Raw genomic sequence first — 26,628 nt, 5'->3', positions numbered from 1 at the left:
CTTTATAACTTGGTCTTTATAATTGCAAACCAGGAACGCTTAGGTTATAGTCGAACACAAGGTTCTTTCAACAATGGAAGTCTTTTTGACGCCTGTGCCAGCTTGAATATTATATCTATTCATAAAGTACACGTTTTTTATAAGAATATCCAAATTTTTTGAAGCCTTTGGGTGCTCTTAACTTTTGGAGTTTTAAGCCTTGAAATGTTCTAAATATGTTTTTTATTTTCACCATTTGTGATTATTTTTGCCCATTTTTCTTAAAAATCGGGTGTTTTGGAGTCCGCAAAGTACTCTTAGTAGCATAAATTGTGCGATTCATACTTGGAATTTTCACAACCCAGCATCAGTCATGTTTTGATCTTCCCCTTTTTATCCAACGCTTTCTGTAAGTCCAAAATACAGCCCAGTTGTCCAAAGGGGTACATTTCATTTCCTGAGAGGTTTCGTAAAACATTCTGCCATACTATTCTTTTGTAACCCTTTCAGAAACTAAAGTATACTAAGGTCTATTCGACAATATCCCACTCCCGTTTGTCTTTTCAAAGACAAAATCGCTACTTAATTCAAATTCTAATCTATCAAAAGTTATTGAGGTTTGAACACTGCCAGCTAGTTTGAAATAGACTTTAAAATCTTTCAAAATTTTCAAAAGATATGTAAAGTGAGTCCTTTCGCAGCACAAGAGGGTAATGTATCTTGAAATGGTATTGCTTTGCAGAACTTTGTTGTAGTAGAAATTGCCTCAACTGCTTTTTATCTGTTTGTCTGCCTGTCTGTTTAACGGTATCCACCCATCTTACTACAATTCCAATTTTCCCAACTGATGAAGATAGATTTCTTTACTGAGCCAGTAAGACAGTTTTCACTCCTCCTTCTCTTTGTAAACACGGGGAGAAATATGGAGAAATATAATTGGATTCACTTTCTTTCGTTCTCAGTACGACTGGCCCAAAACACAAATTCGAAAATTTGTTTTTCAAAACCACTAAACTTGCTTATCTTTCAAAACCACGATAAAATGTTCAACAGGGAGCCCTGTTTGAACCAACTCTATTAATAGGCTCGTCTTTCTTAAAATATCAATCCCATATCAGAAAGATCTAAGAAAACTTCTCTCCTCTAAGATGTAAAAATTGCTTCCCTCACCCTGCCACCTCACCCTTAAGTGGACCAATTTTCGCGATTTTCACGAGCTTTCCCCAATGCTCGCGAACAATTTAAAAAACCAGGAATTTTGCTAAAAGCTATAAGTTGTTTTGCCAAGGCCTCTAAGAAAAAGAAAGAATTAGTTGAAAAAGGAACTGAATTGCGAAAACAAATCCCGCAAAAATTGAATCATTTTTGAAAGAATTGTCTCGTGAATATTTATCCACTTAAGGTAAATAGTCTAGTCAGGTACAAATCCTGTTTGTGTTTTTCTTTGAATAATTTCCTCAACAAACAAAATCACCCTCACATTTCAGTTTTCAAAATTGGATATAATGAGTCGATCCAATTTAAACTACAAGAGCAGTCTAGCAATTCAAAACCTAGTCACCAGTTTTGAAACCTGGTCTTCCAATACCACATCTACAATTTCATTTTCAAGTTTAAAGAATGTAAAACCTTTTTTTTGAATTTTCTGATCTTGAGTTGAAGCAAGCAAACTTTAGTACAATGAACCATAACCTGTTTCACGTCTATTCATTTACGTCTAGCGAAAGTAGAAGTCGCGTTTCACAAAACATTTCTGTCAGTATTTTGTCGGCACTGTCTCATACGAATTTTTAAAAGCTCGTGATAGCGTCAACAAAGTTTTCATTTCATCTAGTCACTGACTTAGTTTTGGAATGTTATGAATCCATATCGAAAATCCTCGATGGAAACATATTTTATAAGAAAAACTTATTCGCATGATAATTTGTCTGTTTCAATCGTAGTCGCGCGGTCAGGCGCGTGCCACTTTTATGTTTAGTGTACCACCTTATACTCGATCCATAGGCAAAGCGAGATACCCTGCAAAATTTATGAGGGAGTGCAGACGTTTATGACATATTCATTATCTTTTGATAAGCTAAGACAATAATTACAAGTGTCGTAAAAACTTCTCTCACTCATAAATTTGGCAGGGTATCCCGCTACGCCTATGGATGATCCAATCTTTTTTTACATTTTTTTCTATTGTCTTTAGGTACACAAAAAGACTGGAACGGTTTTAGGGTAAAACGGACAAAAAATGCCCGCGCGGCAATTGGCGGCTACGGCCGAAAAGGTGTACTCTCGGGTACCTAATAGCCGTCCCTCCCCGCTAATTAATTTTTCGAAAATTTTCCACCCAGGATATTCTTATTCCAACCCCCCCCCTGCTTATTAAGTTGAAAATGTCTTTGAAAGATTCCTCTTTTGTCCTAATTCAGCTGTATTAACCTCCTTTTCAAAATTTTCCACCCAGGACTTTTTTATTCCAAACCCCCCGCTTATTAAGTTTTGAGATTTTTTCCAACCCCCCCCCCCCGCTTATTCCAATCCCCCCCGGCTATTAGGTACCCGAGAGTATTCATCTTGAGCTTCATTTTGAATTTAAAAGCCCAATCATTGAATATTTGAGTTCTTACAAAAAGAATTTGAACTTAACAAGTCCTTCATAAATGCTTACACTTTAATTTTCAGATTCTTAATTTTTTTATAAACAATCAGAAATTCACTCGTTTTCACGACTTTTAGCTATTTATTGTTAGGTAAATATGGTCTAGATTTCAAAGTCGGAAAACCTTAGATTATTTACTGTTAACTAGACTTGGTAAGACAAGAGTTTATGAACAATTTTCCCTCACACTTCCTTCTCAAGCGTTCGCCACATTTCTTAGACTTCATCCAGAGCTGGGGGGGGGGGTAAAAGCTTGGAAGGTGATCGGTATATGCTAGATGAAAATCGATAATCAACTCTTACAGGAAAAATTAAAGAGGTTTGGGAAAGATTCGAGACACTTTGTATAGACCAATTATTTGTGGTTCCTGAAAAATCTGCATACACCCTAAACTTCTGCATATTTCGCTTGTGTGCTTCCTTTCACTTACCTCTGCTGTACCGGGGTTTTCGGACTTGGTCGATATTTAAGTTCAGATTTTTGGTCATAACCTTTTAAAATTACCATAATTTTTAGATCGCATTGGTCGACAGAAAATGACCAATCAAATGACTGAATATGAAGGGTACTTTGATGCAGTTTCTTACCTGATGGGGTGTATGAAAATATTATTTTTCAAAGGATCGACTTCGGTAAGATACATCTTCGGTTAAAGTTTGAAGAGAAATTCAATTTTTAGTTTTTATGACGTCATAATCAGTTTTTGCGGTTTTTCGCGAAAAAGAGCAAAAGAACAATTAGGTTGCACCTTAAGCCAGAAACTACGTCATAACCCTTCATGTTCAGTCATTTCTCTACCAAACTGAGGTCAATGCGCACATACATACGTGTTGGCACTTAATGGTAAGTCCTTAATAATGATATCGCTGAGTTCAGTCATTTGTTTGGTCATTTTCTGTTGATTAATGCGATCTAAAAATTATGCGTTTAGACATGCCACAACTTACCTGAGAACCTGCGCGGCCCCTACAAGTTATGTCCTTGTAATATTTAACCGGCCTAAGATGTGTGAACTTTCTTCGGAGTTCTTTAGAGAATTCTCTAGCATAACCCAGTGCAACTATTTTAGAAACAATATATTTATCTCTTTTCCCTAAATTCGTTATTAATTCATACATTGATGAGATTTACTAACTGAAACCACGCCCAAAAACAATTAAAAATAGCGTCCCATATCAATAACTCAGTATCAGTAACTGCTAAAATCATAACATAACAATCAGTTTTTTGCCCAAATTTCCCTTCATTTTTTGTGATGTAAATTGAGCCAATGTATCAACTACCTATCGTTTTTCTCTATTTCGTTCTTCTTGATAATATTTGATTGGTCAAACGGAGCATTTTATTGGTCCAATACGAAGTAACATAAATTGAAATGGGCTTTTACTGAAAAAATTTGAATATGGGGAGGGGGTGGAGGATATAACATTATTTGGAGATTTACCCCCCGGACATGATGACTTTTGACCCCAGACTGTAGGTCTAACCCTCCTCCCCGAGCAAGCATCAGTTGACCCCCCTGGGAATTCAAAATGACCCTCAAATGGAGCAAAATGACCCCAAAACAGAGAAAGTTTACCCCCGGACAAGGCAAATTTTTATAGATTTTTCACTACCCCCCATATTCAAATTTTTTCTGGAAGACCCCAATTCACTTACCTTTGCGTGCTACTTTTACGTCATAAAAATCAGTTTCCATAAGTGCCTCTATACTATTGGTTGAGAGACAAACATACACAAAACTCTGTGTTTTATTTGCTCAAAATTTCTAAATTGTCGTCTTTATCCATCAAGCTAAACATTATTCCGATTTTCATTATTCTTCAAACTTATGCAAGCAGAAACTTTTTGATGAAATATTGCCAAATTTGTTTTTTTAAATTCCTAAGCATATTTGCAATTTATCGATAACGATTTTGGGCGAATACACGGGTTGTAAAATTATATCGGTGCAGTCAAAACATGTGATTACTCGAAAAAGTTCACATGATTTTATTCCCATAATTTTATTCCAACTAACAGTAAAGTAATTTTTAATTACTTTACTAGTGTCAATAAAGTCGAAACAATCAGAAATAATTGTCATGTAACAAGCACATAAAAATTTCGAGTAAAATCGTGATTTGTCTTCAGAGTTGAATATTGCAACCTGTGTATTTTGACAAGTTTGTTCTCGCCACAATTGAAATAAATGCCAAGATTAGTTTCTGCCAAAAGTAGCTTTCTTGTAATTTTAAAAGTTTGTCCCCTAATTTACCCTGGCGTTAGCCAAAATTAGCACTCTTCAAAATTAAAAAATTGCATTGCTGCAGAAAAAAGTTCTTGCCAAGATTAAAGAGTTATGTTACGGACTTTCCAAAATAAGTTATCGCCAAATTAAATTTTTTTTTCCAAAATAAGTTATCGCCAAATTTAATTTTTTTTTACGAAATCTTCCCCTCGCCAAAATTAGATTTCTTACTCAGCCCTCCGCGCTCCTACCCCGATGAGTAAGTAAAAGCAAATGTCCATAGCTAGTTAGTCTACCCCTTTTTATTTAAATGATCACTGTTTCAAAATATTCTTTATCTTTTTTGTCCCCTTTTATGTTTCCTAGTTTATTTTCCCTGATAAAAACAAGTTCATTAATTAAAATACTTTTTTTGCTTGTTTTTCCCGATTTTTGATATTTTTTTCATATGTACTCATTTTTCTTAATATATATTTCATCTAAAGTCTGTCCAGATATAATTGGCAGTGGAAACAAGAATGCCTGTAACTTTTGATAGTCAAATAATATTATGGAATTTTTTTTTGCTTGTTTTAGAGAATCAAAAGCGCTATATTTGAATGTATTTTTGGTTGAAAAATTCGCGATTTTTAGCGGTTAAATTTGCGATTGTAAAAATTGACCTTTTTTTCTACTTATGCTATAACGTTCATTCTTACACCAGTGGTAGTTCAACCTTAGGTTAAGAAGTTTGTTAAATTTCAAGGCGAACAGAAAAGTCCTTCGGAACATATGGGACCCGAAATACCCCTTGGTAGCACTTTTCTGTGAAATATCAAATCTCCAACTTATTACTAAAAACGGGGGTAGTGATATGATAAAACAGTTTTTCGATCATAACACATTTTACGATCTCTTTAATGACCTCGTAGCCAAACTGTGATTAGTGTTTTGGGAATTAGCAAAGTTCTTTAATGATTTAAAAATAACAAAGGCAATATAAGTTCATGGTTATCTTTTCAGTAAAAACAATTATACTGTGATTTCACTTCGTTTCGAAATAATCAATGATACAATAATACCAATGCACCAACACTTAACACTTTCCAACTTTTAATTGCACTGTTCAAAATAGATAACATAACCCCCGTTTTTAGTAGTAAGTTGGAGATTTGATATTTCACAGAAAAGTGCTACCAAAGGGTATTTCGGGTCCCATATCTTCCGAAGGACTTTTCTGTTCGCCTTGAAATTTAACAAACTTCTTAAACTAAGGTTGAACTACCACTGGTGTAAAAATGAACGTTATAGCATACGTAGAAAAAAAGGTCAATTTTTACAATCGCAAATTTAACCGCTAAAAATCGTCAATTTTTCAACCAAAGATACATTTAAATATAGCACTTTTGATTTTCTAAATCAAGCAAAAAAAATTTCCATAATTATATTTGACTATCAAAAGTTACAGGCATTCTTGTTTCCACTGCCAATTATATCTGGACAGACTTTAATTTAGAGAATTTTATATTTTCTTTTTATTCTTTAAATATTTTTGTTTCCCTAAAGCTTATCAATTTTCTAAATCTTAGTGTCAGTATACTATCACGTATCCTTTTCCTTCCCCCTTTATAAACACCAGCAAAATTTTAGACCTCAAATTTCCATCCCATCTGCGGTGTTTTCCATCCCAAAATTGTTCTTGTGTTTCCTAAATTATCTACGGAAAATCTGATCAGATAATATTCGAAATTTTTATTCTTTCTCATCAGCAGCATTTCCAAACGAAATCGAATAGATGTTTTTTATAAGAACATCCAAAATTGGAGTCTTCTCAACTTTTTGAGTTTCAAGCCTAAAAATGTTCTTATTTTCGCCGTTTTTTGAGTATTTTTGTCCCTTTTCCTAAAAAATTGGGTGTTTTAGAGTCGGCAAAGCCTTAAATTGTTCTTAAATCGTTCTTAACATTTAGGCTACCGAAGCTTATGTTCTTATATAGTTTGTTCTTATAAAAAACAACGTGTATGATTAGTTTGTTTTAATGGTCCGCGCCTAATCCTAACTATGAAAAATCGAAATTTATAAATAAAATAAATTTCAAGATTCCACATATTTTTTCCTATACCAACTACAAAGTTTGCCATAATATTTGGCACAAAGGGGAATTTTCCAGCAAAATTTTTAAAAACTACGTCTGAACTAAGACTTTGGAAAGTAGACTTTCAACTCTGAGTTTTAAACATGAAACTTGATACTTTTTGAGCTTAGTCCGACTTGGCTGAGAATATAGCCTGGAAGCCATTATACCCCTTCCAAATGGAAATATCCGAATAAAGTAGAATGAAGTAGAAAGCCCGAAAATGCCATTTTCGTTCGAAGTTTCAATTAAAACGCTGAGAATATAACCAGAAATGCCAACAAATTCATTGTAGGTACCAGCAAGATAGTGAAATTTTACTTCTCAAAAAAAGTTTTATTGAAAGTTTTAGGTTTTTTTCCCTCTTTTTCCTTTCATTTCAGTTACACTTGGCTCTTTGGGATTCCATGGAAATTTATTGCTACAGTTAACGCATGGAGGTATAAAGAAACAGGAGAAGTATGCTATTGTAACCATGCTCACCCTACGATTAAAAAAATTACGAGGTATGCATGCTCATAATCTCATATATCGTGCATTTTTAATGAGCTCTTTTATCCATAGGTGAAATCTTATTGGCTAACTTAAGTGTTAGAAATAAGATGAGACGAGATTCATTGTTTCTGACATCAGTGTAAGAAAATATTTGGACTAAAAAAGGGCCTGTAAACTTTTCAATCCTTCATCAAATGACAAGATTTTTCGATCAACATTTTCTTCAAGGTGAACTCTATTGCTTAATACTTTCCTCCAAAATTCTCCAGCGACTTTTTGTCTACAAATTGGGTCGGAAATTGTGTGTGCTTATAAAGAACTTTTTATTTTCTGGCTGGAGAAAATATCTTTTCAAAACAAAATTTAATGGATGACAAAATTGAACGCGAACTTATTTCGTGGAGCTAAATTTTATCTTATTCTCGTATAGGTATGTACGTATATATTCTCGGCTAGAAATCTTCGATGCTGATAGTAAGAATGTTCAGAGCAAACTTGAGTTCTACTAAAAAGTCGTATTTCATCGGGCGAGCCTAGAATTTCTTTTGATTTATTACATAAAAGAAATCAAAAGACTTTAACGACCAATTCATCTCCTGTCTTTCTTTATACCTCTATGGTTAACTTCAAACTCATCATCGATCATCTGGTGCATAATGTCCTTGGAGAAGACATCAGTCCGAAAGAAATAGTTTCTATTGCGTCATTTCATAACATTATGAGAAGGGTTTGGTAGGTCTAAACTTGACAACAAGATGGCAGAAAAGAGTCTGAGCCAGATTTTTTTGTGGCTATAAAGCTCTTTAGAAGCTAAACAAACAGGATAAACACACAGCTGAAATTGAATCTACTCCAGATTATGTTGCTGACAACAAGTCTCTGACGATGTCCTTAATATTTTAAAGTTTCACTTTCTAAATCCAAAGTTCAAGAAAAGTTCATCGAAATTCGATTCAAAACAGCTATTATTTCATATAGTTTCATATCAAATTTAGCGAATTTTCAATGAATCTAACTAAATTTTTATTTAATCTTATTGTATTTTAGTTGATTTTTTTTAATTTAAATTTTGATATATCATGATTTGCTCTTACTGAATACAACTTTCTATCGACCCTTCTTAAAAGTTTATTTACACGTTGTATTTGAAAATCTCTCCAAACTCGTACCCATGAGCTACTCCAAAGGCTCTAATTAGCATATTTCCATGGTGCTGAAGCGATTTAGAGGGGTTAGAACCGGCCGGCTAGGAACAGTACTTTTGCCAGAAAACCGGTTTTAAGCCTCCAGAGCCGCCTTGGCTTTACTGGAGCCCTAGTTAAGCTTATTCTGAGCTCCATACAGGGCTGAGCAGGTTCCCAATGGTCCTAAACCTCGTGAGACACTCCATTGCAAAGGGCTAGACCCATTAAAGTCCAGCGAAAGGGATAGAACCGACGAATTTTTACTAAAATAGCTCTCCTTGGAAAACCTTCAACTCAATAAAAAGCTTCATTTCATGCGTTGATTCCGTCCGAAAAAATTCTTTCAAATATAAAAAAACTGTACACTTTAAAAAATAGCGTGTCATAAATGTATATTCAATAAAGTACGATTTCCTATACTTGGTTGGACTTACCATAGTTAAAAACAGATTCGTAAATGTAAAGTCATCTTAGTGAGTTTGTCCGTAGAACGTTCGAATCGTTCGAAAATTGCAAAAAAGTTAAAGATTTGAAAAATGCAACACGCATAGTATTGATTTTCGGGTTAATTTCGGTTTTTTTTCGCACGCCCGCCCGCCGTTGAAAAAAGGCTTTATGACATAATATAATTTTTAGGAAAATGAAATTCTATAGAAAAATAATTCATTGTAATTCAAAACCAAACTTCCACAAATAAAACACCCCCGTGTCACAGACCCGTTAGAACCCAATACCCATAGAAAAATTAGCTGAGAAATCTTCTCCAGTTAGAAAATTCCTATAATTCCAAACCCATTGGAAAACCTATACTGAAATCCAATCCCTACACTAGAAAGGAAAGTTTTGAATCTTGAATAAGTTCTTGAGCGTTTAAAAAATGGGATTTGAAACAAACGTTATTTAGAAAGAAGAGAATGTGCTCTTCCATAAAATGTTCGTACAGGGGGGTATGTCCGGAGATACCTAGTGAAAAATCTACAAGATTTGCCTTGCCCAGGGGTAAACTTTCTCTGTTTGGGATTGATTTTGCTCCTCTGTTTGATGGTAATTTTGAATATCCTGATGCTTGTCCAGGGGGTTAGACCTTCTGTCTGTGCGGTCTGTGTGTGTCAAAAGTCACAATGTCCGTGGGTAAATTTCCAAAAAAAATTATATCTTCCAATTTTTTTTCTGGAAAAGCCCATTTTCAATCTTCATTGTTAAAAGAGTGTCAACTAGTCACTGAGACAGTGGTATAAATGGCATTTGAATGGGTAGAGGTCCCATGGGCGTTGTTACATAAAGGCGCATTTCGAGAACACAAAATAAAACATTTCTAAAGCAGTTAAAAAATAAAACTCTGATAAATCTTAAAAAAATTGGAAATTTAAAAAATAGAAATTTTGAATATAATTTAAAAATAAAGGAACTGAAAAAGGTTGTCATGAAAAACCAAAAGTTTCGAAAAATACTTCAAATTTAGTTTTGAAAATTAGCACTTCCTGTGATCATCAAATTACAAAAAAGAATGCACCACTAAGGGACCACTTATCGTGAACAGGCTTTAAAATGCCTCCTTCAGAAAGATCACACGTCTTTTATAAGAACATCCCAAAATTTTGAAGCCTTCGTTCTGATATTTTTAACTTTTGAGTTCTAAGCCTAAAATTGTTCTTAACAATTTTTTGAGCATTTTTGCCCATTTTTCTAAAAAACTGGCTGTTTTAAAGTTGGCAAACCCTTAAAATGTTCTTGACATTTCGTCCATCGAAGCCTACGTTCTTATATAGTTTGTTCTTATAAAAAACGTGTAGTTTAGAGGGCAAGTTGATGAAAATATAAATAAACTAACTTTAAATAGCCTACCAAAGGTTACAATCAAAGTGATATTTTACCGAACAACTTTCTTGTTTACAAATGGCTCTTCAACGCACATGGTCTTCTGAATTCCTGATTATATTCATGGATCCAAAAGTTGGAAACTGAAAAGGAAAAAAATTTTGGTTTTTGATTCAACTTAGAATTTCCATCCTAAAGGTTTACACCACTCAGTGTAAATGAGCCAAAAACCTCGTCAAAAAAATTAGATCTACTTTTCCTTGAATACTTCTGACGAAACGCTGTTGGGAGTTAGGTATGGTACTGCAATGGCCTCTAATTCGGGTACCACCTTCAAAAAAAGTTCAATTTAAGAAGGCAAACACAGTTAAATGGCCTAAAATTTACATTGAACAAGAGTTTACATTTCAATTTAGTTCGTCAACCCACTGCAATCTTTTGGAAATCTTATAATACGCAAGTACTACAGACTGTCCTATAAGTTAATTCTAAAAAAAACAAGCGATACTTTTATGTACCTACCTGGTTTTGAAATTAACACATATAATTTATATCAATCATTCAGAACACAAATAGTGACGATTTAATTAAATTAGTCGTTTGTTTCTTATAAAAAAACGTTTAGAAACCAAAATTTCATGCCCTTGAAATATTCTTTCATATTCAAGACTTCGTGAGCAAGAAATACATCTATCTCATCAAAAAATTGAGTGATTTGGCTAAGAACATTGATGTATCCTTATTAATAGCGATTCTTATAGATAAACATGCGTTTTTTGAGCTAAAAAATTCTTTTTTTACAAAAATCTGCTTGAGCCATCTTTTACCTACTTTCATGCAAAAATTCAGAAAAAAGCAATGGATATATTTCACAAAGTCCAAAAACCCTTTTTAGCCGTTTTTTGGCCCAAATTTGCCCAAAACATTTTTTTTCAAATATCAGGGTCCGTCACATTCAAGGGTTTATAATTATGCATCTTTGTGCAAAAATCATAAAGAATGAAAGAGCCAATCTCGAGAAAAGCTAATACCTAAGTAATTGATAATGTGCTTATAAAAAAATATCGAATTTAGCCAGTTTTTTTTATAAAAACACGCCAAGCAACCAAAATTTCGTGTCTAAACACACATATTCAGCCCTCATGAGCAAAAAAAAACATCTATCGCATAAAAAATAGAGTAATTTGACTTAGAACATTGATGTATGCTTAAATAGTGCTTCTTATAGATAAACATGCGTTTTTTGAGCCAACAAAATTTTTTTGCAAAAATCTGCTTGAACCATCTTTTACCTATGATGGTACCCTACTTTCATGCAAAAAATTGGAAAAAATTAATGATCGAATTTTTCACCAAGTCCAAAAAACCCGTTTTTTAGCCGTTTTTTGGCTCAAATTTGACCAAAATTTTTTTTTTTCGAAAATCGGGCTCCGACACATTCAAGGGTATATAGTTATGCATCTTTGTTAAAAAAATCAGAAAAAAATAATGAGCCAATCTCGAGAAAAGCTAATAACGAACGAACGAACGAACAAACATAGGTTAATTTATAGGACCTCCACCGGGGTAGGTCCAACAACAGATTGAATGAAGGATGCACTCTATACAGTATAAAGCATTTCTGGGTCAGGGCAACTCACCCCATTTGGTACCAACGAGTACGGGACAAGCAGCATGGCGAGTTCTTGGGTTGCCAATTCCGTTTCGTTTCAAATTATACCAAAATACTGCATCTCCCTGTAAAGAAAACAACAAGATAACATTAACGTATCAAGGAAAACTATTGAAGAATCAATCTTTTCCATTATGGAAAATAAATAATAAACATATAGCCAGGGCTTTAGCTTAAATTTACTTTATACTCCAGGAAAAGTATACACGATTGATAAAGGCCTACTTAATATTGGATTATTACTATACAGGGGGGTTAATGAAAAACGTGTTTACGCGAATGAAACTACAATACGATACCTTGCTTGGAAAGACAGCGGTTTTTCCAACCGTAAAAACTGTAGCTCCGCCAGCCTCGACGTCAGAAAGCTGAAGTAAAGAGAAAGAGAGTTATTATGTAAAATGTCTTTTATATTTAGATTTAGAATTCCATGGCTTTATACGAAAAAACCTGGCAAAACTTTGGCAATATTTACAATACAAAAACATTGATCGGATTAAGTTTGCCTTTTTCGCGTAAAATAAATCAGGCGAAATCGCGGGAGACAACCAAACTTTTAAAATCACATTCTCGATGTAAAGTATCAAATAATTTCTATTTTTCTGACCAAAGATTTGCGTTTCCAAGTCCTTATTCAACTGATGTTGACTGATTCGCGAAATTCAATCTACGTTTTTTCTAAATGCTGATTCGCAAAAAAATAAGAATACAAAAATCACGCGATTTTTCTTGGCTCGCGAAATGAACGGTCGCGAAAAGTTAACAAGAGTAAGTCAGCTCTGAGTCAAATCTCAGCAACATTGGAATAGAAAATATAAAACACAGACCCGAGAGAAAAGAAAAGACATTGAAGTTTACTTACATAATAAAGTACGGTGGCAATTCGGTTTCCCATTCCCAGGTCAGTAAATTTATCTTCATCTTCACGTGCGTGGTCAAAGTGAGGTTCATAATGGCCACCAATACCGTAATTCGCAATCTGAAGTTGTTCTGGAAGAATTTTTAAAAAAATTGTTAATTTTAAGGAGAAGTAGATAAAGAACTGTGAGTTGATTCACAGAAGTATCTGTTTTTCTCAAATTGATCTGTAGTAGAAACTTTTAAAAAATGAAAAGACTTTTAATATAAATCGACAACAAAAGCAAAGACCTAAAAACAACGAAAAAATGTTATTCGCTGGATTTGTCCGTCTAAGTATACGTCTACCGTCTACCTTATCGGCCAAAACTTAGTCGGCCTTAATTTTAGTCGGCCTTAATTATTAATCTGCCCTAATTTTAGTCACCTGGTCAAAATTTAGCCAATAAGGGCCGACTAATAATTAAGACAGACTAAAAATTTTGGCCATTCCTAAATTTACAAGCAAATGGAAAATAGGAGAAAGCTTAAAATACTGGAAAATAGGGAAACCTTAATTATAAACTTTTAATTTGGGCCAAATTTTTAGTCGGCCCAAATTTTAGTCGGCCCAAATTTTTAGACGGCCCTAATTTTAGTCACCAAGCCAAAATTTAGTCACTTAGGGCCGACTAAGGTTTGGCCGATAAGGTAACAGAAATTGTGGCATCAGAGCTACATTAATAAGAAAATAAGATGACATTCAATTCTTACCTGACGATCGAATATCCAAATTAGTAGCGGATTGCGCTCTCAAAGCGATTTGTCGTACGAACTCGTGGCGGGACGGTGACAACCAGGCACTTTTACTGACTCGATAATCGGCGTGTCTCAGTTGTCCTGTGATGGGGTCTTGAATCGTGGCACGTTTTAACTAGAGGGGAAATACATTCAAATACAAAGATTTTGAAAATTTGTAACGAATTAAAAGAAGATTTTCTCATTTAATAAAATCGTTTTATGGCAAAAAAATCGAAAGCTCAGATTTACTAGATTGAAAACTAAGACAACAAGATAGATGCTGAATGGACCTACCTGATGATGAATGTAAGGAAAAAATGAATAGAAAGTTGTGGTCGCAAAAATCAGTCTTATTGACAATTGAATCATGCTTGATGGTGAACATTGCTATTAATAATGTGTTTGAATGAAAAAGCAACCATTTAAAAGGAAAAAGCCCATGAAAACCCATAAAACGGTGATTTCCGGCATATTTCAGGCATTTTCCGCCGGAAAGAAATTTTTCTCAAAAATCGGACTCGGCCATGTTTTGGGCATTGATAATACGCATCTTTGTGCAAAAAATCAGAAAAAACTAATGATAAAATCTCGAGAAAATGTCAAAAAACCAGTATTTCCGGCATATTTCCGGCTTTTTCGGCCGGAAAAAATTTTTTTTCGAAAATCGGGCTCCGTCACATTTTAGGTATTATCATTTTGCATCAGTGTGCAAAATTTCATGAAAAATTATAAAGTACAGCTCGAGAAAATCAAGAAATACCGTTTTTCCGGCGAAAATGGGCTGCACGGGCGATTTTTAGAAAGTTCCGGCTTCAAAACTCAGTTCTATTGACGATTGAACCATGCTTAATGGTGGGCATTGCTATTAATAATGTTTTTGTGTGAAAAAACAACGAAATATAAGGAAAAAGTCCGATGAAAATCTGCAAAAATGGCGATTTCCGGCATATTTCCGGCATTTTCGACCGGAAAAGATTTTTTCTCAAAAATCGGGCTCCGTCACATTTTGGGCATTACCATTTTGCATCATTGTGCCAAAAATAAAAAAAAAACTAATGAGCCAATCCTGAAAAAGCTGGTAACAGACGAACGAACGAACGAACGAACGAACGAACGAACGAACGAACGAAACGAACGAACGAACGAACGAACGAACGAACGAACGAACGAACGAACGAACGAACGAACGAACGAACGAACGAACGAACGAACGAACGAACGAACGAACGAACGAACGAACGAACGAACGAACGAACGAACGAACGAACGAACGAACGAAAACGAACGAACGAACGAACGAACGAACGAACGAACGAACGAACGAACGAACGAACGAACGAACGAACGAACGAACGAACGAACGAACGAACGAACGAACGAACGAACGAACGAACGTGGGTTAATTTATAGGACCTCCGCCGGGGCACCCGGAGGTAGGTCCAAAAAATTCCTTGTAGATCCTCTCCAAGCGATTAATGGCTCTAAATTAGACTGGATTTGTTTATAAACAATGTAATAGAGTATTATTGTTGATATATAATAATACAATAATCGTAACGGGATGATAATATCATTTTGAATAAAATTTGACATTCACTAAACAAAACTGCATGTAAATAAGAAGCACAAGTTCATTGTTAGGATGATATCAGATGGAATATAATTTCAATATAATCGAGAATCGATTTTCGAAAAAATAGCATGAAAAAAGAATGCAATAAGATTTTTAAAATAAAATAATATATAAGTCTTTGGGATAAAAAGAATGGATAAAGGAACGTTGTCTTACAATAGGGTACGCCTCTTCTTTGAGTTGCTCGATTTGTCTATTAGTAATTACATCTCGAAGCATGAAGATTTCAGGATCAGCCCAAATACGTTCAAATTTTTGTGGCTTCAGGATGAGAGTTGGATCATTTGTTTTGTACCAACATTTCATCTTCTTCAGTTCTCTCTTTGTCTGAAGATGAAGAAAAACAATCCCTTTTCATTCTACAATCTGTGCCATAACATATTGGCACTTTTGGCCAATTTACAATTTTTCAAAAATTGAAGTTCGAGCGAGAATGTCAATTTCAGGCCTTCAACTTGATTTCAACGATTATTTCGATCAGAGTTAAAACTCTACCCTTCCAACCTACTTTAGATCACTTGCAAATCGATTGTGGTTTCAAAACACCCCGGTGGATTTCCTTTTTGTGCCAAGTATTTCGTCACCGATTGTAGATATTACTGTGAGTCACGTGTCATTGAACTTATGGGACCCCACCAAACTGGAAAATATAAGCCAAAACTCGTCCCCAGTGGGAAAAATAATCCCACTAGGATGTTGCCAAATTCTATCCCAATGGGAAAATAAATTGAAAGAAGTGCAATGCAAAACCATCCCTACTGGATTTTCGGGCTAAAATTACTAGGTTTTCTATCCCAATCGGGATTGCAATGGAAATTTACATTCTTAAAAAAGGGGAAAAGTTCTACTAAGACACTGAGACAGGAATGTTTTCAACTTTGTATCTTTGTCCGATTCTAATGTTTCCTGAAAAGAAGAGAAAATGAGGAAATCGCGAAAAAAAAAAATAAAAACGTCCACAATGTAAGCATAATTTAAGGGTTCTGAATAAGGTCTAAACATTAAACCAGGAAATTTCAAAAACAACCAACTAACCTGTTGTCTGACCTCTCCTCTGCATAATTTCTCGTAATCTCCAAGTGATGCACGCCGCGAACGCGCTTCAGTTTGACTGCCCCCTTTCGCGTTCTTGTAGAGTTCTTCATCAGTCAGGGTACCCGGATCACCGCGCTTCCCGGTCGATTGTGAAGCCCGGAGTTCATACCGGTAATGTTCGAGATTTCCCAAGATACGCTTGTCTTTCGGTTCTGTAGAATACCAAAGCAAACATGAAAAAAAATCAGAAACGGTTTTGGTTTCATGGAGTATAAAAGATAAATACAGGCAACTTTCTCTAATTCGAACCCCTATTATTTAAATCTCTCTGTAATTCGGCCTAAAGCATTCCCTTAGCTTGAAAGTCAAAAAACACATCTTCTGTAAATCTGTAATTTGAAAAAAAATCTTGATCCCTTAAAGATCGAACTAAAGAGCCAACAATATATTTCTGAAGTTATAAATATGTTTCAGCATATTTTGTTGATATGTTTGATGTTTTGTTTACATGTATTAGACACAGGAGTAAGGTTATCTTATTCATACTAGGCTTTTAGGGGCGGTTCAAAACTAGGAGGGGGGCTTTCCTGTACCACCCCTTAACTTTTGATCTTTTATTATTATTATTACAACGAATACAAAGTTCAGGCACGCCGTGGGCCTCTAGAACTGGTCTTTGTTTATTTACAATAAATATCGTAGTTCATGGTTTGCCCATGCTTTGTTTAAATTATTCTTGAACGATTTTATCGATGATGCTTCTGCCACGTATTTTGGAAGCGCGTTCCATGTTGAGATAGTTCTATAAAAGAAGGACTTGCTTTGTGCACCACGTACTCCATCGTCCGGGAAATTCATCTGAAGCTCGTGTATATGCTTTCTACATGGTCGCGTCCTTTTGATAAACTTTTTTGGTGTTGTTTTACTATCATATATGTGGATATGCTTATACACCTGGACCATGTCACAGAAAAGTCTTCGAAACTCAAGGGATGGTAGCGCCAAGCGTCTTAGTCTTTCTGCATATGGTAACCGTGAGATTGGTTTTACTAGTTTTGTCGCACGTCTTTGGACACTCTCGATCAGGTTGATAGATCGACGTAATCTTGGTTGCCATACTGATTGAGCATACTCTAAATGTGGTCGTACAAAGGTGGTATAAAGTGTCTGGAATACGTGAGGACTAGGGTCTTGAAATCCTCTTTTGAGCAATCCCAACATAGAATTAGCTTTGTTTACTTGCTTAGCGATATGTTCTTCAAATGAAAGATCTGAGTCTATCAAAACACCGAGATCTTTTTCTGTGAAGACATGTTCAAGTTGCTCTCCATTTAGTTGATACGGGTGTGCATGCTTTATGTTCTCGAATTTACCTATCGTTAAAACGTGGCATTTGTCGGGGTGGAATTTCAACAGCCACTCATGGGACCATCTTTCAAGTGCTTCAATGTCATGTTGTACGATTAAGGAGTCAAGAATGGAATTGATTTCCTTTATAATCTTCGTGTCGTCTGCAAACAAGAAAATGCTTGATAGAACATGTTCTGGTAGGTCATTAATATAAATAACAAAAAGCAGAGGACCGAGCACGCTTCCTTGAGGAATGCCACTTATCACTGGATCTAAAGATGATTTTGCACCATTAACACTCACTAATTGCTTGCGGTTCGATAGAAAAGATTTGATCCAGTTCAGAATTAATTCGTTTATCCCGTAGCGTTCTAGTTTCATCATAAGTCTTCGATGGGGTACCGTGTCAAATGCCTTGGCAAAGTCGAAGTATATGCAGTCGACCACTTCACTTTTTGCAGTTGATTCGCAACACATATCTATAAAGGAGATAAGCTGTGTGACTGTTGACCTTTTGTTGATGAAACCGTATTGCTTGTTCGATAGAAGCTCCTCGCTGATAAGGTGTTCCATGATATGTTTTCGTATCATTGTTTCCATCAACTTACAGACTACTGAAGTTAGACTTACGGGACGATAGTTAATAGCAAGGTTGTGTGCTCCTTTGTTTTTATAGATTGGTGTCACATATGCTAGTTTTTCCAGTCACTAGGTAAGTTTCCTTCCCTCGAGAGTTTTATTCATTATGATTGATAGTGGTTTCTGCAATATGGTCACGAAGTTCAATAAGCATTGAGGCATGAATCTCATCTGGACCAATTGATTTATTCGCATTGAGCTTCCTGATTTGTTCTGTTATCATTTCCTTCGTAATGTTTAGTGGTTGAAGTATTTTATCTGTTCTATTGTCAAAATCAGGTAGATCACCTTCCGGTTCTTTAGTAAAGACACTGCAAAATTGTTTCTGCAGGATGTTGGCCTTTTCTTGGTCCTCGTGCTTTAGGGATGTCTTGTCATCGGGCGTTTCAAGAAGAGGGGAAACTCCACTTTTTGATTTAAGTTTGCCTCTGACATGTGACCAGAACGCTTTTGGGTTTCTCTTTGAGTTTTCACCGATGGCTAGATCGTATCTCTTTTTGCAAGTGCCATCTTTCGATTGACACGGTTCCTCGCGATTACATATCGGATTCTTGCTTGACGTCTGTTTGTGGGTGATGATTTTGATTTTAACCAGATCCTGTGAAGTCGCCTCTTTTCTTTGATGTCATTACGTAGTTCAGCATTAATTGGAATTTTCCCTTTCTTTTTCCAGTGAGGCGCTCCTAACTCTTTTCTTGGGACAAATTGATCTCTGAGTTGAAGAAGTTTTGTTTTGAATTTTGACCAGAGCTCCTCGATCGACCAATGTGAGGTATCTATGAATTCTCTCGTCCAGTTGATTCTTTGCAGATGACTTTTCATCGACTTAAAGTCTGCCAAGTGGTAGGTGTATCTTTCGGTTGGTGCTTTAAGTTCCATATAACATTTAAAGCTAAAAGAGAGAACGCTATGATCACTTTTTCCTAAAGGGCTTAGGAAATTTAGATCTTGAACCTGATCTCTTTCATCTGTTAAGATGAGGTCAATCAGTGAAGGCTCGTCAGTACCTCGACATCTGGTAGGTTCATTCGTATGTTGGAAAAGGAATGAATCACGTAATGCTTCCAGGAATTGCTCTTCTTTACTTTCCTCTACATGTGGGCTTGTCCAGTTCTTCCAATTTATAGTTGGAAAATGGAAGTCGCCAATGATGCAACGATGCGTGTATCTCTTATCTTCTGATATAATTCGTAAGAGCTGGTTAAGAATGGCATTATTTTCTCCAGAGTTTGATTGATTCGTTGGACTGCGGTAGACGCATGCAAAGCAAAGCATATCTTTTCCAGCCAGACGTACTTCAATGATGCACGCCTCCTCCAGTGCTACAGGACATTCAATGTCAACTGTAAGGTGGTCTACACTGGTATGTCCTAGGATGACGATACCACGTCCTGTATTGTTCTCAGTATTGGTGTGGTTTACGACTGTGTATCCATCAATTAGATATTCGTGAATTTTCCATCTTTCACCGTTCTTTGGTTTGACTTCACAGATTGCAATAAAATGTGGATATTCTTTTGTTATGAGTTCTTCTAGTTGTAGTTTTTTCATTGCTGTCAGCTGGTCGGCATTTGTATACATAATTTTTATTTCCGAAATTGTGTTTGATTGGTTCTCGTTTTTGTTTTTTGATACTTGTTTATGCGTTTCTCTTGTTTTTATTGGTGGTTTGCGACTTTGATCTTCTTCAGGTAAAAGCCGTTTTTTGAGTTGCCTCTCACACGATAGATATAGGTTTCTGATTTCTCTTGTGAGTTTCTTGTTTTGGCTTCTGTTGAGAGTACCTTGAATTGTTTTTCTTTCATCAGGGGTGAGATCCTCAGTAACGCTAATACCTTTGTACGTCGCGTTATCCTTCAGTGCTGTAAGATTGCCAAGTAAATTCCATTTAGCAGACTCATCGTTAAGAGAGACTAACAATGGACGTTTCTTTCCTTCTTCCTCCTTACCCAATCTTGCTACACGTTTGATAAGACTGCGTGAGTGGGTATCCTTAATCAAGTTTGAAGCCCAGGTTTTGTCATCATTAATACTTTGCTCAACAACGCCATGTACGATAACATTTGAGGCGCGATTTTGTTTACTGTATTCTTCGGTTTCTTCTTCGCGTATTGCGTCCCTGATCACTTCTTTCAGGGCTTTTGAATCCGGGGACTCCTTTGAGCCAGTAACATTGGCATAGGTCTGTGACAGAAACTTACATTCTTTTTTAATTGTCTCCTCAAGCATTTCCTTGAGGGATTCGATTTTGCTTTCTATCTTGGTCTCCAACTTCTGTTCGACAAATTCGAAAGTGTGAAGGCCAGGATCGGTACTGAGTTTACTCTTTAAACTTTCCAGTTCATGTTGTTGTTCATTTATTTTCTTTCGGTCAATCTCATTCTGTTTTAACAATCCTTTGCAAGCATTAAGCTCTCGGCGGAGTGTCTCGTTTTCCCTTTTAACAGATGATGGTAGTTCAAGAACTTTGGGTGTTACAGTCACGCAGTTGGGACAAACATACTTGTAGTGCGTGCTTTTGTGCTTGTCTAGGAAAAGTTGAATTTGGTATGGTGGTAACTGTGTACAGCGAAAATGGACCAAGCGTCTACATTTCAGACAAACCAAACAATCTTGATCTTTGTCGTCGATGCAGTCCGTTAGTGTGCATATGACCAATTCAGCACTGGATTTCTTTTGATTGGATGCCATGTCGTCAGGTTTAGAAGAAAAATTAAGGTTTTTTCTTCAACATTTGATATTTTGGTGAAGATGTTGTTGGAAAAATTTTCTGTTCCAAGAAAGCGTCTTGATTAAGTGACGTCAAATAAATTATGAATGAGCAAAAAAAAAAAAAAAAAAAAAAAAAAAAAAAAAAAAAAATCTTGCGGGTCTTTTTGGATGAAACACATGACCCTTGTCATACAAGGTAACTTTTGAAAAAAATTCTTTTTGATCACGTCACTCATCATGCCCAAAGTGAGTAAAAACCGAAAATTTCCTTTGTTCTTTTGATTAGCTATTGTACTCTAACAAAGGCTTTAGAAAAAAGTTCCGTGAGTCTAAAATACTTATTTTATCCTAAAAAATCAATAAATTACGGTTTAAACGATATAATTTGACATAAAAAATAAATTTGTATTGGAAATGGGTCAATTTTTGTGACACCTTACTGTCAGAAATGTCATCATGCTCGAGGTGTGAAAATTTTTTTTATTTTGAGTCTTAATAAAAGTTAGGAATTTACAGAAAATTTCATGCCAAAAGCTCTACTATTTCAGGAGCTATTAACACTAGTTTCACCCCCGAACAGAAACAGCCCCCCCCCCCTAGTACGAATTGGGTTAAAATTGAGAAGAAGGAATATGATATTTAAAATAAAATATTGGAGCCCAGTGTGGGTTTTGAAAACAACTTGTAAAAAAAATTCGCAAAATTTTCAAAGACCTTTTTTACCAAAAGAGTATTTACAGATACATCCCCCACCAGGATGGGAACTATAACGCTGTATAGCCTGATAAGTAGAATGGATGAAAAAATACTTACTTAAAGCCGCTAGTTCTTTGGTTAGTTTGAATGCTTCAGGAAGATTCCCTTTCTAAAATTAAAAATTCATTTTTTACCAGTAAATGACAGATAGCCATCTATCCAACAGAACTACCATAACCTGTTATAAATTTTCAGTTAGACTTTTCCTGATAATCCAAAAATTTGAAAATCGCAACGAGAAAGATTAATGAAGAACAATTTTCGGCGAATTTTTCGTTCAGATGGAGTATCTGTGACTGGACTAAAAATAAATTTTTGGAAAACTTCCTAATGGTTTAAAAAAGATCAATTTCCCATATTGTAAGCATTTAAGTAAAACGGTGGAAGTTAAATATTTCATTTTTGACAGGTTCCAAAAAAATTAATCATAACATCGACAATATTAATTAAAAATGTTAAATACCTTATACTCCGAGTATGCAAGATAATCGAGCACTTTATTTCTCTTGATTCCGTCGATTGTAGCGTTTAAACCAAACTCTTCATATGCGGTTCTCATCCATTCGCTAGCATACTGATAATTTTGGTTGTCGTAAGCGTGTAGACCAATTTCATATATCTCACGAATTTCAAGGTGATGGGACAAGCTTTTGACTCCAGGAATAATACCTGATAAAAAAAAAAAAGTCGGTAAATCTGAATCACGCTATGAAAAAGGCGGATAGTTTTATACACTAAAGTCTGTCTCGATATAATCTGCAGCGGAAACAAAATGATCAAAGAATTCCCATTGTGAAATGGTAATTAGAAAACAGGTATTCAAAATATTGGATTTTTTCTTTTTCAATTTTCATCTTTATTGTTCATTTTTTTTTCGAAATTTTTCTGTTTTATAGCATTCCACTCTCGAATATCTTTCCAATGAGCACAAAACCGCCATTTTATTCGAATCTTAACCAAAGTTACAGCCTTTTTTTGTCTTCGCTGCAGATATATTGAGACGAACTTAATTGTTGACAATAAAATTCGTTCACTGTGATATTGCCTCATCCTTAACCAGACTGATTTAAATAGCTTTTTTTATTGATTGTTGCGTAAGCGAATACTGGGAAATGTAATATGGAATAAAGAACAATTCTAAAAATATTTTAGTTAATTACCATTGAGTCTATCAACAGAAACATTAAAGTAATAACTTCTCACATTTTTTGGTCATGAGATAAAACTATACCCTATACTATATAAGTTTTGAGGATTTTTCTTTATACCAAATTCTATTTTCTTTTCTTATGAGCACGTAGTTGGGAGACTTTCGAGGCATAAAAATCAATTCGCGTTAAGACCCTCTTTACACGAAACCAATTCTTCTCAACACCTCAGGTAAAGAGTGTGGACTCACCTTTAGCAAGCATGTTGGATGGGACTTTGTATGTGTCTTGCAATCGAAATAAAGCAGTCATGGCACCTTCATGGTCTTCCGTTGTTGGTAGAACCATTTTTGCATTATCGTAAATCGCCTTGAAATCTAATGAAAGAAGAAATCATGACGGTGGGGACATTTCTCATAAAAAAATAAAGAATGACGCAAAAAATATGGAATAAACTACCCAAAGTTCCATATTGAGGTTGTAATGTAAATACTTCAGTTACGTCAAATTTGATGACTTTTAACCAGAAGAGGCAAAATTCGTATACCCTTGGTTAGCCTTGGTAATGGTTTCTGAGTTTCCATAGCAACACATGATACAAATGTTTTAGATAGCACATACGGTACATTTGCTTAAGTAGCCTAAGTAAACCCGGTGGTTTCAAACTATGACATTATCTCTCAGATTTTTTAGTTGTTCTCATTGAGAGATAACCATGGTTTAAAATTTATCACTCAAGGCCCTTATGAATTTGACAATTTTTGAATATTGATTTATCATTGACAAGTGTATGAGGGTCTTCAAAAATAAAAACAAAAATAACAAAAACCTTCAGCAGCCTCGCCATCTTGTGATAAAAACGATTCGACATCTCTCCATTCAGAGCTCAATCTCCGAAGCATCAAATACGTATTAATTGGGTTTCCCAGATATTTTGCTACATCTGACAAGTTTACATTCTTCTGTGCATCCTCCACTCTCAACATAAAATTTTTTAAAACCTTCAAACGATCTTCTTCAGCTTGTAAGTATGTTTTGAAAGATGAGAAAAGTAACTGTTCGGTTTCTGCCAAGTTTTCCATGTTAGCCATCGAAGTGAAAACTTCACATTGTCCTTGTTCCAAAATACATAATACAACTAACACCAGAGCTAATGATTTCCACATTTTGATTTGTTTGTTGGTAATTTATTTTACAGTGTCCTGCTTGTTCTATTATTATAGTGTTTTCTTTTTTTATTGCATTTAATTAAGATACATCATCTATCAAATTATGTATTGCTAGAGTAGAAATTTTATCTAAAATAGAAGTAAGAAGAGAGAAATAAAGACTAGCTTCTAGGCAAGGAATAGAGGGATTGAATTTTCAAAAACTTGTACTGATGTGTGCACTAATGTTTATTTCGCCATTTTCCAACCAACGCTTTGAATTACTAAAAAGTAAGTTGTACTTTTAAGAATGTTACCAAACGGAGTTAAAAAACGGCAAAAAAAACAGGGTTTTTCAGCACCAACGAGTTACCTTCTCAGAGAACTTTAACCGGAAAAATCTATATAGTTGAAATCATTATTAGTTTTGAAATAAAACTCATTAACTTCATTCGACAATAGTATATATATGCTTCCGATCTCGATTGGTCAAGCACTCTTCTGATGAATGAGAGTTCAACTCAACAAGAAGTTATAGTTGAAATCACAAAGTTTTCAAGTACTTCAGAAGAAATTATAATGATCTGTATTAACTTATCAACAGTATATAGCACACACTTAAAGCGAATGGACTTTATTACCTGTTAAAAACATAAGACCATTTTATTCATTATTTTAAATAGAAATAGGTAATTATCTTTAAAACATTCTCCAATATTATCACTCAAAAAATAAGAGAGAAAACTATGCAAATAAATATCTTTTAACAAACACTACTAAGATTCTTCTAGATTTCGTATTGACAAAAAAGCAAGGCTGTGTAAATGAACACTTAAGAAGAAACAAGCAATGGGAAAACATGAAAAGGCATTCCTTAATTACATCAATAAAATGATTTTAATGAGACCACAAGTTTGTGTAATGTACTTTTTTTATAAGCATCAATAATTGTTTTTTGAGGCTCGACCATTCTTATTTTTATTTTGCCAGTTGGAGCTTTAAATTCTTCATTCTGTAGCGAAATTAAGAAATTTTAGGCATTTTACCTGACTTTTACTCCTTTGACCCTTAAATTGCCTGATGATCAGCAGTATCCAGTCTAGGCTTTTTGCTCATCTTGAATTCTTCTTTTTTTGGTATTTTCATTTCTTATATAAAAAGAGTGTCTGGAAACAGACTTTTAATGTTTCCTTCCTTCTAATAATCAAATGTTTGTGATAGTAAAGAAATGCTAAAGAGTAAATATCGTTTAAAAGAACAGGATTTATTATTTCTACACCTCGAGTGAAAAATGCATGCAAATAATTATAAAATAATAAGATTTTAATGAGATAAACATTTTCGAAAACTATGAGAAATTGCTTAAAATTTGAGCCATTGATGAAAAGATTTGAGCCAAGCCAACCTTGAAAACTAATTTGAAGATCAACTTCCCAAGAAAAAGATCTATGGGGGAGACGAAAACCGAACTAGATCCGCGCACTGCCGGATAGGCTATTTCCCGGAAATTTTGCCTGACCTCAAACATTGACTCATTTACATATTTTTACCTTAGCATGTAAACAAGACCTTAAAAATCAAAGCGCTGTCTCAGGAAATGATGGATGCTGGATGCTGCACGTTTGCAACTCAGGTGAGTTAAGGCAAGTTCCAAACATATTTTTCGTGACGCGCACCGCTTCCCATTGTTCCTTAACTTTTGTATATAGCTCAAAAGAAGCGTATTAAGGAGCGGATTTCGGAAAGAGCTGGGCCGAAAATTTAAATCAAGTCAATTTTAAGATATCAGCCAAAAACTGATTTTTACGTTAGGAAATACGTTGAAAAAACACGTCAAAATGACAAGTTAAAAAATGACGGCATATTTAAAAACAGCGATACACGTTTTTTTTTTAGAAGGAACCTTAACTTTGCTCTGAGCCTGGAGTTCCTTATTTTTACAGAGAATTTAAGCCTCAAAGTTCCTTATCGAGTTCCTTATTTACATAGCTGCTAAGTTTGGATAACCATCTCTTACTGTTCCTTAAAACTTGTTTTCTTATTCTCAGCCTGAGCAGTTCCTACACAATTCCTTATTTTTTGGACCCTTTTCAGCCTCAAGTTCCTTATAAACGTGTTCCTTATATGAAAAAAAAAACGTGTAACTTCGATTACATTACTACAAATAACACCAAATTTTGACTGGAGACGTAGATTAACGATTCTAAAATATTTGTTGAGATATTTTCAAAATTTTTAGATGACGTCATTTACTGTCGGTAAAAATTTAAAAACGTCAAATAATGATGATGTCATCAAAAATTTTCAAATTTTCTTCATGCAATATTTCATAATTAACAATCAACGTCTCCAGTCGAAATTTTGTGTTAATTGTAGTAATGTAATCGCCGAAGTTAGCGGTGCGCGTCACGCAAAATATGTTTGGAA

At 34.9% G+C, this 26,628-nt stretch overlaps 3 protein-coding genes across 3 annotated transcripts in view; 1 reads left to right on the top strand and 2 right to left on the bottom strand.

Annotated features, from left to right (window-relative positions):
* LOC136820484 (anaphase-promoting complex subunit 13-like) overlaps positions 1 to 7,407 on the top strand; it is a 34,629-nt gene extending 27,222 nt beyond the window's left edge. Inside the window, exon 5 of the mRNA XM_067077673.1 lies at positions 7,357 to 7,407. The gene's annotated coding sequence lies outside the window, so the exon portion shown is untranslated. The remainder of the gene's footprint in view (positions 1 to 7,356) is intronic.
* Positions 7,408 to 10,415: 3,008 nt separating this feature from the next.
* On the bottom strand, positions 10,416 to 22,008 carry LOC136800002 (prolyl 4-hydroxylase subunit alpha-1-like). Its single transcript, XM_067056654.1, has 8 exons — positions 21,963 to 22,008; positions 16,449 to 16,660; positions 15,570 to 15,740; positions 13,754 to 13,913; positions 13,005 to 13,132; positions 12,442 to 12,510; positions 12,111 to 12,207; positions 10,416 to 10,613 (listed from the first exon to the last, which is right to left on the bottom strand). The coding sequence occupies exons 3-8, from the start codon at positions 15,717 to 15,719 to the stop codon at positions 10,543 to 10,545; spliced, it is 675 nt and encodes a 224-aa protein (XP_066912755.1). The 5' UTR covers positions 15,720 to 15,740; positions 16,449 to 16,660; positions 21,963 to 22,008; the 3' UTR covers positions 10,416 to 10,542.
* LOC136802082 (prolyl 4-hydroxylase subunit alpha-1-like) overlaps positions 21,493 to 26,628 on the bottom strand; it is a 136,378-nt gene continuing 131,242 nt past the window's right edge. Inside the window, exons 2-6 of the mRNA XM_067058833.1 lie at positions 23,883 to 24,351; positions 23,305 to 23,430; positions 22,369 to 22,574; positions 21,963 to 22,014; positions 21,493 to 21,497 (exon numbers count right to left, since the gene is read on the bottom strand). Of these exons, the coding sequence (XP_066914934.1) occupies positions 21,493 to 21,497; positions 21,963 to 22,014; positions 22,369 to 22,574; positions 23,305 to 23,430; positions 23,883 to 24,219 (726 nt within the window). The 5' untranslated portion in view covers positions 24,220 to 24,351. The remainder of the gene's footprint in view (positions 21,498 to 21,962; positions 22,015 to 22,368; positions 22,575 to 23,304; positions 23,431 to 23,882; positions 24,352 to 26,628) is intronic.

The sequence above is a fragment of the Clytia hemisphaerica genome, unplaced genomic scaffold (genome assembly GCF_902728285.1).
Source record: "Clytia hemisphaerica strain Z4C2 unplaced genomic scaffold, Clytia hemisphaerica genome assembly, whole genome shotgun sequence".
Taxonomy (NCBI): Eukaryota; Metazoa; Cnidaria; class Hydrozoa; order Leptothecata; family Clytiidae; genus Clytia; species Clytia hemisphaerica.
This window is presented reverse-complemented; position numbering and strand designations above follow the sequence as displayed.